This window comes from Pyrus communis, chromosome 10 (genome assembly GCF_041283825.1).
Source record: "Pyrus communis isolate YQ-2024b chromosome 10, ASM4128382v1, whole genome shotgun sequence".
NCBI classification, from domain to species: Eukaryota; Viridiplantae; Streptophyta; class Magnoliopsida; order Rosales; family Rosaceae; genus Pyrus; species Pyrus communis.
This window is the reverse complement of record NC_142574.1, coordinates 6,665,480-6,677,344: the sequence shown is the minus strand read 5'-3', so window position 1 is coordinate 6,677,344 and position 11,865 is coordinate 6,665,480. Positions and strand designations below refer to the sequence as shown.

At 34.2% G+C, this 11,865-nt stretch overlaps 1 protein-coding gene across 1 annotated transcript; it reads left to right on the top strand.

Moving 5' to 3' along the window:
* The first annotated feature begins 1,222 nt into the window (after nt 1–1,222).
* Nucleotides 1,223–1,943, top strand: LOC148693439 (uncharacterized). The gene is made up of 2 exons (XM_088678014.1): nt 1,223–1,352; nt 1,435–1,943. Exons 1-2 carry the CDS (start codon nt 1,223–1,225, stop codon nt 1,941–1,943), a joined length of 639 nt encoding a protein of 212 aa, XP_088534140.1.
* Nucleotides 1,944–11,865: the final 9,922 nt, after the last annotated feature.

Here is an 11,865-nt window from a genome sequence, read left to right as displayed (position 1 = left end):
TAATGCAATAATTCATTTCTATGTAAATATAAATTTTAAATTAAAATTTGATATTTGCAGTTACTTATATTAATAAGATTTTAAATAAAATCCACGATTTGTGGGATTGAAAATATTAAAAGATAAATTATACTTATATAAAAAAAGTATAATTTACAAGTTATACTTAAATAAAACCCATGATTTGTCATTACTTATATTAAAGGCATTTTACATACAAAAAATTGGTGCATTTGTATAAAAATGTGGGTTTATTTTACATACAATACATTTTACACAAAAAGGTGGTACGTTTTATATAAAAGAATGGATACATTTTGTATAAAAAAAACAACGGGTACATTTTAGATATATATATATATATATATATATATATATATATATATATAACAATGGGTACATATTAGATTAAAACAAATAAATAGGTCTTACATTAAAAAAATGAGTACATTTTACATGAAAAAAATGGTACTTACAAAAAAAAAATAAAGGTACATTTTACATATAACAAAGCAATACATTTTTAAAAGATGAATGAGTACATTATGAGAAAATTTTGGGTACAAATAAAATGTTAAAAAAATATGAGTACAAATAAAAGTTTGCAAAATATGGACCCAAAAAGAACTTAATATATGGGTACAAACTAAAACTGAAAAGAAAATTGGTACAATTTAAAAAAAAAAGGTTGCAAATTAAAAATGGGTACAAACTAAAAATAAAAGTATATGATACAAAATTTAGCCATTAATATAAATATATCAAATGTAATGTTTCTAACACTAAATGAGTATATTTAGAAATAAAATTTAATTATTTTGACACGTAAAATATATTATTATTAAAATATGAGGGCGTGGTCGAGGCCCAAAGTGGACAATATCGTGCTACGGTGGAGTCGGGCTCAGGATGTGGTGGGGGCCCGGGCCGGGATGTGACAATCCAGGCTCTTGCTCTGTTTAAATATGTTTCACTCCTGACCTAATTTAACCAAATTCAAGGAAATAAGGAGATATACAAGATACATGCCTCATTTTAAGGTAAAGTTTGACTCGTTTTCTAACTTATTTGCAAACTATAAGTGTAGGTTGACGATTTTCTTCTCTGTTATTATTTTTAGGATTGTATTGGTACCATAGATGGAGTACATGTTGAGGCTTCAATACCACCTCTGGATCAAGTTCCATACATTGGTAGGAAAGGAATGTCGACTCAAAATGTTATGGCTGCATGTAACTTTGACATGCAATTCACATTTGCTTATGCCGGATGGGAAGGCATTGCACATGATACAAGGGTTTTTCTATCCATGCAACGGAATCCAAATTTAAACTTTTCTAAGCCTCCAACTGGTAATCTTCATACTTATTATAAAAATTTACATACTTGCTTTGTATAATTATTACAATACAAAACAAAATTTTCAATTTTCAGGAAAATATTACTTGGTAGATGCCGGGTACCCACAAACGAGAGGTTATTTGGGACCATATAAAGGTGAAAGATATCATCTCTTGGATTTTCATAGAGGTGTCGAACCAATGGGTCATAAAGAGGTATTCAACCACATGCATTCTTCTCTTAGGAGCATCATTGAACGAACTTTTGGGGTATGGAAGAAAAGATGGACAATTTTACGGTATATGCCTAATTACCCATTCAATAAGCAAGTGAAGATTGTCATTGCTACAATGGCTCTTCATAACTACATACAGAGGTATTCTCAACGTGATTGTCATTTTGATGACCCCAGGGACTTTTGTGAAGAGAGTGATAATAGTGATGATGATGATGAAGAATACCAAAATTATCAAGTTGAAGGATCACATGAGATAGAAGCATTAAGAAATAGAATAGCGGCAAGTTTGATGAATGCATCTAATCAGACGACTTTCAAGTACACTAACAATATTGTACTAATGAATCCTAGCTATTCAGTCTAAAATGTCTAAAATATTTCAACTGAAGTAGTTTGTCATACTAATTAATATTTAAGATGAAGTTTATAAATATTTTTCTTTTAAAAATATAAATATTTTTCTTTTAAAAATATAAATATTTTTCTTTTAAAAATAAAGTATATTTAGTGTAAGATCCCACATCGCCCATGGGAGTGATTCTTATATGTATATTCTCATCCCTACCTAGCACAAGGTCTTTTGGGAGCTCACTGGCTTCGGTTTCCATGGGAATTCCGAAGTTAAGCAAGTAGCGCGTGAGAGCACTCCCATGATGGGTGACCCACTGGGAAGTTCTCATGTGAGTTCCCAGAAACAAAACCGTGAGGGTGTGGTCGGGGCCCAAAGCGGACAATATCGTGCTACGATGGTGGAGCGGGCCTGGGATGTAGTAGACCCCGGGCAAGGATGTGACAATTTGGTATCAAAGCATAAGTTGGGCAATATTGTATTCATCACACGCATGATGTGAGCATTCTTGGTTTTGAGTTATAATCACACCTGTTATTTTCTGGGAAATTATACAGCTGTTACAGCGAGGGGTTACTGCCTTTGGTAATTGAAATTGATTTGAAAAGTTTTGTTTCACTCACTCACATTTTCTATTTTTGCACCCCTCCAGGTTCTAACAGCAGAGTTCCGTATCGACGAGGATTCGTGGCACTTTTCAGTACAGATGTCTTCTTATGATGGTATAATCATTATCTTTCCTTACTCTACTATACCTATGCTCTGTATCACGCGTGAAATGGGTCCAAACCCGCTCATCGCGTACTCGTGTACTTAAGCACTTTTAGGTTTTAATTATTCACATTTTATACATTATCACACTTTATGGCTTCATCACCTTCCAAGTGTCAGCCAGCACAACTCGATTCGGGGTCCTAGTGGACATTTCGGGTCGGGGTGTGTCAGTTTGGTATCAAAGCCTAATCATGGCCGTGGTGTAACGACGAGGATGTCAGGCCCCTAAGGGCCGTGGATTGTAAGATCCCACATCGCCCAAGGGAGTGATCCTTATATGTATATTCTCATCCCTACCTAGCACGAGGCCTTTTGGGAGCTCACTAGTTTTGGGTTCCATGGGAACTCCGAAGTTAAGCAAGTAGAGCGCGAGAGCACTCCCATGATGGGTGACCCATTGTGAAGTTCTCATGTGAGTTCCCAGAAACAAAACTATGAGGGCGTGGTCGGGGACAATATCATGTTACGGTGGTGGAGTGGGCCCGGAATGTGGTGGAGCCCGGGCCGGGATGTGACATTTAGTAATTCACCTTTATTTGTTAAGAAAATTAAATTAATGGCACATCTAGTATTGTACCCTTTTTGGGGATTTCACACAGTCACAGTTGTTTTACATAAAAGTTTACCAAACACTATAATACAACCTTTTTTTTCCAAAAGCACTCTTACAAAAAAGTTTACCATACTCTGCTGCTTATTCTCACAGCACAGCATGAAGCAATTTTTTTTCAAATCACAACAATATCAAACCAGCCCTTATATTGCTCCCTGATACTGCTAGCAAAGCTGGCCTCCAAGTAGTACATTCTTAGTGAATGGTCTTGAAACGAGATTTAATAACAAACCCGTGTTGTAGCTTAGTGGAAGCCAATGGATATTGAGTTGGTACAATTTGATGACACGATCCCAAAATACTTCTAGAGAATGATTGTTGTCCGTAACACCATCCTTAGAAATCGCAATCCAAGCCTCACATAAAGCTTCATCTTTGACATCTTCAAAAAAAAAAAATTAGGGAGAAAGAAGGATATAAAAATTATACGAGAAGAAATTAATTTTGTGTAGATGAATGAACAGATGCATGAGTATACTTTGGATAATTTTTAAAGTGGATGTGTTCTAAATAATTTGTTTTATTATTTTGACAATTGAATCTAAATTTCAGGTTTTGGATATTTGTTTTTACTGTTGGATTTGAAAAAAAAAAAAAAAGAACTGTTATATCAAAATAAAAAGAATTTAAAAAAAAATAGGATTTTAATCTGACCGTTGATCCACCAACTGTTCAAAAAAGGGCTCACTATTGGAAGGCTGGGTCCCTTGCCACTTGGAGCCCAGCTGTCAGCCACCTGGGGCTTGTCCTCTGCCGTTTGTTTTTTTTAAAAGCTAGGGCCCCAAAAATTTGGGAAATAGAAACTTAAATTTTGAGTTTTAATTTGGGTCCAAATCAAATTTTTTGGGTTTATGGCTCACATTGGATTGCATTTATTAAATTCAAATCAAAATATTTGAGTTTGGGTCTTGCCTTTGGATCTGGCATTTAGCTCTTTCATATTGCCTCTCGAAGGATCAATATATTACTATATCCTCACTATTCTCTTGCAGTTGGGTACCCACGTAAAGTTTCCAATCAAATTCCAATTATACTTCCTTGAACTTTAAATTGATGATCATGCAACTTGTTATTGGGTCACAAAAGAGTTATGTTATAATATGACTAAACGAGGAAACAATAAAACCAAGGAGATAAGGCAATCAGGATATCATTCATGTATCATAAGGGTAACCACATTATGTTATATCAGACTATGAGAGGGACTAATATGCAGATAATTTGAAGCTAGAAATTTATTTAAGATAATATATATAATAATTGTGTATGTTGGAAAAAATAGAATTTAAGTGCTATATTCAATTACAAAAAAAAAAAAAAAAAAAAGAAGAAGAAATAACTCATGCAAGTAAAAATACAATTTAATGCATACTAATAAACAAAACATAATCCTAATGCACATGAAATTGGATTAGAAAAACCTAAAAACTATGGTTGAGTCAAGAAGTTGATTCTTTTTCCTTTTTACGCCCCACTACAATGCTTATAGTTGATCAGCGCTTGTGTCCAATGACACAACAACCACCTTCTTAGGGTAGTAACACCAAATCGTAAGGCTCCACAAAACCACGATTGTCTTGAACTCTCTCAAAGACTCACTATGACTCATATGAACTTGTATGACATTGTTAATTTAATTGTCTTATGACTCAATGTTATGAGGTCTTATATAGATGCAAAAGTTACTCTTCAGAATAATTGTGTTTTTCTTAAAGAGTCAATAGTTGCATCTCTTCAATAAAAACAAAGGTTGCACCCCTTCTCTTTAATTAAACAATCACAACCTTCATTCACATAAAATTATTTAATCATTCTTAATTAAAATTTTCAACAAAGTATTATTAAGGTGTAAGCGCCTGTGGCAATTTACCATGTGAATAACTTACTCTAGTATCATAAAGAAAGTTGTTTCAATTCTAAAATCAATTGAGGATAGGTGGAGATGCCCAACATTATTGAAACTTTAATTATGAAGGGCTTCAAGGATGATACGCATCTATCTACCCAAAGTGTGGATTTGCTCAATCACTCCTTGACATTGATCAATACTTTTGTAGGAGGATTTATTTTCAGGAATGAATATGTTATTTGGGATTCACCTTATCAAATTGTTTCATACTAATTTGAATGACTTTTCATTCCGATTATATAATAATTTGTATGATCAAGATATATTATTTTCAAAGGAGGATATGTGGATTCCTTCATGGGAGGATGTAAGTGTTATCCAAAAGGAAATTAGATAAATTTTTAGTAATAATATACAACAAATTAGTAATTTGCGTAATATGTTTCTTGTTTCTTTTTTTATTGGGTTTTTGTCACAAATGGTTCCTAAAAATTTGATTCAAGCAATAAAAATAGTCCCTGAGTTTCAAAATTGATCAATGTTGTTCCTGAGATTTAGTGTCGCACATCAAAATACTTAATTTATCTTAATTTCAAGTCGGGGTGTGCGCGTGCGTGCACACACGCACACTATATACGTACATACATACATACATATATATATATATACATACATACATATATATACATACATACATACATACATACATACATATATATATATATGCATCAGCAGTAGGTAAGATCGGGGTTAGGACGGAACGACACAAGCTAGCAAAGAATGAGATGGAGCACCATATACAAGTTGAAGGATTTTGTGCCTATTAACATTGGGAACACGCGCATGTGTTTTTGTGACTCTTGTAGAGAGTGACAAAGATCTTCTCGTATACGTATATATGGCCAACTTGGTCTCCGTCCCCCAATCACCTAACCTCCTAACCCTAAAATACTCTTATTTGATGCTACAAATCCAATACAAAAATTCTCTAGTTTCAACCTTATGATGTCATTTAGGCCTTCAATGTCCTCCTTCCCATTAATTATCGAAAACCATTCATGTGGTAATGTCGAGACTTCGTTTTACTTTTAATAATATTAATATGACTGTCACCCAAACCCTAATCCAAACCAATGGGTTTCCTTCTCTGTGTCTTTTTTTTTTTTTTCTTTTTTTTTTAAAGAGCACAAAGCATCAACTCAGCTGGCGGAAGCGCGCATTCATTTCAAACTGTTTGTAATAAATAAGATCCTGAATTTGCTCTAATTAAATATAAAGATCCCAACCAGTGCGGGCTAGTGGCTAAGATATGTCTGTGATATCATTTCCTTTTACTCTTCGATCTAGAGAGGGAGAGGGAGAGAGAGAGAGAGAGAGAGAGAGAGAGAGAGAGAGAGAGAGAGAGAGAGAGAGAGAGATGATATGATATGATATCTATGGTTACTCGATCTATTCTTAAGCTAGATGGAATCTTAATTTTGGAATTCTGATGATATATATAAATATGATCGTGTATATATTCTTGATTAAAAGTTTCTCTGGCAGTCTTACATATTGACACCCATCAGGCCGTACTTATTCCTATTCTCATAGGGAGGGGTCGATATACCGTTATTGCTTGACATGTTTCAATATGTTGTTCTCTTTCCATGTCCTCCGATAATTGTCCATTGATGAATTAATTCTTTCAAGTACAAGAGTGGATGGGCAGACTTAGATATGTTTTCTTGCAAATCTTACCTGCATATTCTCTTCGCTTCAATGTAAATGCATTTTCAGAAAGGACTAGAGAATGTGTAGTTGATGATCTTTTTTCACTTCAATAACCCAAAACTTGATTTAAAGTAGCCTTTTAATTCATGCCTGGCAATTCTTGACCCAAGCTGTAACAACTTATTCCGAGCTGAATCTGACAAATGGCTACTTACGATTTATGCTAAGCTAAACATTGAAAATCTGAGTACTCTTGACTGACCAAAGCCCTAGCTAGCCTGTTTCGTCGCGAACTTGATACAAGATAGACCAACAAAATGCATCAGATAGATTAAATGTTGCTATTTGGACGACACTTTTCTGATCACTTCTTTAACACAAGTGAATTTCACTTACATATGTGGGGTGTACTTAGGAGTGCAAGTTGGATAGGAAATTCCAACCCAAATTGAAAAAATTCCGTTTCGAGTCCGAACATTTTCGATTGTGAAAAATTCCAACAAATTTGGATGGCAATTAGAATGTACATATCTGATCCGAGTTTCCGATTCGAACTTTCCTAAACTTAGTACTATAAAAAATTACTATATACTATTATTTAACCATGTTTATCGTTAGTTTTAGTCTAAAACTGAAAATTTTTTGCACGACTTGTAGCCCAACATGAAACAATACGAAAATAATAAGTTTAAAGTCAAACCTTTAACAAGTCGGGCCGTTATTAGGCCACAAGTTAAGAATCCATTAAGTTAACCAGTATGACATGTAAATGCTTGTTTGCTAGGTCTACACATTGGGCATAACAATTTCTCGAATGACCCATTAACCCGACACAAAACGATATAACCCATTAATGATTCAGGTTGTTATCACTCACCTGTTATGAATCTGTTAAAATGATGGGTTTGGCACGGCATAATCAAATAAGATAACTGGTATCATACGAAATAAACATGAACACGACAAACACAACCGGTTTGTCAGGTCTAGTTTTAGATATGTTTTATTTCTTTTTTTGTATGTTAATTCATACTATTATTAAGTTAAAAATGAAGGGTATAATCATATGTACTATTTTAATTTGTCTATGATTTTATGTCATACACATATGTAACTGCTTGTAAACATACTTATATACTACTAATTAGAAGCATACACAAATACCTAGCAAAAATTCAGAAAAAAAAAATATTAAATGGTAGACGGATAAAAATTTTAAAATTCAAAATCTTGCAAAATGCTGGAAATCTCAATTATGTTCTGGAAAATTCAATAAGTTCTAATAATTTGGAACAAAAAATTGATTCCAAAACTTGGCATTGGAATGCTTGTTTCCGATCCGACCAAAAATCATCATTACATGTACTCCTATTGGTATTGGAATGCTTGTTTCTGTCATTTTACGTTTCATACACCATATTTTTTCGATCTAGCGATTCTAATAAGATGCTGAAAACTGATGTGTACTTTAATATATAATTGTTAATTTTGTATGTTCATTCACTTTCTTGTTTTTGTTTAATTGAGAATTTGCCCTTCGGCCAGTTCGAGATTTTTAGTTTTTTTTTTTTTTTTTTTTTTTTTTTTTTTCTGTCTCTCCAAGACGCAAAGAACCAAAAGAAAACATATCTAAAAATAGTATTAGTGAGTCTGAAATATGGTTTCTAGTGAGTTATGGCAACCTGACGAGAACAATTTTATTTTTTCAAAATCCAGGTCTCGTTGATTCGCTGACATGCATACTATTAATATCAAAATCACTAATTTAGGGTAAGAACCAGAAAATTAATTAGAAATCTATTCTACTGGTGGATCATTAACTTTAGTGGTAGTTGGGTGGACATGATGGGGAAGCAAAATCCGACATGGAACTTGTCTGTACTGCTGTCTTATAGATGCCGCAGCAGCTGGCATAAATTTTGTCTTTGACCATGATTTTATGCTTTGACTCATCCCAACACTTAATGCATGCATCCATGCAAATACATATCATACGCCCTTTTACTAAAAGCAAAAGCCATTATGCTTCATCTGATCTTTGTCTTCTTATCGCCATGATCATTGTATAATACTGATTCTTTTCAACTCTACGTTCGTTTTATATGCCACTGTTCATTGTTTTTTTTCTCTATAAATTAAAGGTAAACGAGTTGAGCTTTACAACTGGATCGGCCCTCTCCCTCTCCCTTTAAATTGGACATGATCTGATGTGCAGCTTCCAGAAGGTCTTGCTAATTTTTTTCCAATGGTTGGAAGCCTTAAGAACTTCAAATGAAAACTTTGGAAGAAACTCTACCAACCTTATTGCACTTATTGTTGTAATAAAAGAAAACAACACTGTAACGGCTGGGGGCATTATATATTGTTCTTTCTGTACTCTTTGGGAATTTCTTGATATACATTATTCTCTCCGGGAGCTATTTTTAAGTAGATATGAAAATCGAATTCCAGTGTTGGGCACAAATGCTCCTTAAAGTGAGCTGTCAGAATTTCGTTAGGGTTTCTTTCTCTCAACTGAACCTCAATTTAATTTGAATATACTAAAATCTGTTACCTTAAGGTGTAGAAAACTGGCCATAAATTTAAACAACCCATTGGCGAAAGGGTCATCATCAACGTTTTCATACTCATCGTAAGGAGAGGAAAGAAAAGATAGAAGGTCGGCAACCATCACGAAGGGATCTGCCTGGGAAGGAGATAGTTATTATTATAAAGGGAAGGGGAGAGAAGAAAGAGGGTTTGAAATTATTATAATAATTTAAGAAAAGATGAATCTCGAACTCGGAATATATGGATAAAATCCCAACATTTTATCTATTAGGATATTGGACCAACATATATAATAAGAACATGAAATCGGAAGGAGATAGTCGATAGTGCATTTGCTCTCTTTTCGAGTTTATTTATTCTTATTTTGAACAATAAAATAAGCTTTAAAATCTGACTGTATAAAAAATAAATCCTGTGACAAATTTTGGATAGCAGTATCACGGATAACGTGGTGATACCATACTATGCTATAATTGTAGAATTATCAGAGAGACGGGTCAAGGATCCACTTCCAACAACACCGATATTATCTCCAACTTCGTAATTACTACTTGCATAATTTGTCAAGTGTGGGGCTTTATCACAAAAGACCTTGGTATTAGTTGGAGTGGGGTTAGAATAGTTAAACTATTTTTTCTCAGAGATATGGTCAACGTGAGATATTTCAACACGCCTCTCATGAGGGACTCAATTAGCGGATCACACATAGGAAATCCACACATTGACAACCACGTGAAGCCAAGGAGACTCATCCTACACGCGGGGCCAAGGGGATCCACCCATCATGTGGCAGTATGGGCCCACTCCCTAGCTCTGATACCAAGTTGAAAATAAAGGGTTTAAGATAAATTAGAATTCTCTACAATCTCACAATTCTCAAAATACTACTTCAATACTTTGTTCTTCTCCATAAGGAGGTATTTATAAGATTACAAAGGAGCAATACTAGGAAATAAATCAAATAATCCTTTGTCTACAAGACAAGGAATCCTAGATCAAATCAAATAATATCAAAATCCTCATTAAATTATATAAAACCACTAATTAAATCAAATCCCTAAAATACTTTCCATTTTATTTTCCAACACCCCCCTCCTCTCAAACTCATGATGTGAAATAATGAGTTTGCCAAGAAGGAAATCTGCATTGATATGTTGTAACTAACCCCAACCTTTTCGAAAGCTTAGCAAATCACAATCCGTTAGGACAAACACCTCTTTTTGAATGCCCAATTGGAACTAGTGCCAATCTTTTCTAAAGCCGAAGTAGAACAAACTTCTCTTTTCGAAAGCCTGACGAACAAATCATAATCCTCGGAATTAACGCTATTTTTTTTTTTTTGGAAAGTCTAGTTGGAACAAACGCTAGCCTTTTCGAAAGCCCAACTGAAACTAACACCTCTTTACGTAAGCCCCAACCACAAAATTTTTTTTTCTTTCAATTTTTTGTTTCCTTGTTTTTTTCTTGCTCGAACACATAATCAAACTAAATTAAAATAAAAAATAAAACACAACCCAAAAGACTTCATGATAGGAAACATATCCTACCTTGACAAAGCATTTTTTTTTTCTTCTTTTTCTCCAATGCAACCCTACTACAACTTTTTCTTTCTTTCTTTTTTTTCCTCTTCATGGTAGCAGAAGCCATTCTTCTTCATGGCAGCAAAAATTTATCTTCTTCTAACAATCATAGACAAAATCTTCACCCTCATTTCATGGCTTGTTGGTGCACGAAGAAAATTAGCTTTGTACACCCATAGGGAAGTGCTCGCAGCAAAGTTCAACCAAGAATCAAACTCTAGTCTGATACTATGTAGAATTATCAGAGGGACAAGCTAAGGGCCTACTTCTAACAACACCGATATTGTCCCCCACTTGCTAATTACCACCTACACTAGGGCTGGACATGGGCTAGGTCGAGCCCAAATTTTGAAGGACCCGACCAAACATGTTTTAAGAGAAAACAAGTTGGATCGGCCCGGGTATAACAAATCTGATTAATGGAACCAGACTTAACCCGACCTGTTTGAAACGAGCTAGTTTAGGTCCAGTCTATGGGTCCAATTACTTTTTTTTCTTCAAAAAACATATATATATATATATATATATATATATATATATTTTCAATCAAAATTCAAAATCAGCAACACAGAAGCTAAAACCCAGAACTCGTAAGTATTAATCTTCAATTCCTGTATTCTAGAACCTAGAACAAAATCTACGAGAAACTCACAGCAATCCTAATTTAAAACTCTAAATCCCTATATTAGAAATTCACATAAACCAAAAAAATAAATAAATAAATAAATAACCCTAATTAACAAAGTACATAACTTTTACCAGGGTGATGGCAGTATCCTCGATGATGGTGATGGGTGGTGGTGGTTGCGATGGTGGTGATGGGTGACGATGGTGAATCGGTGAAGGTCTAGGACCTGA

What these genes read in the sequence shown, in the direction of transcription:
- LOC148693439 (XM_088678014.1), top strand. Translation starts at nt 1,223, where the DNA reads ATGGCTGCATGTAACTTTGACATGCAATTCACATTTGCTTATGCCGGA. An exon ending in CTTTTCTAAGCCTCCAACTG is followed by an intron (nt 1,353 to 1,434) that starts GTAATCTTCATA and finishes TTCAATTTTCAG; the next exon opens with GAAAATATTACTTGGTAGAT.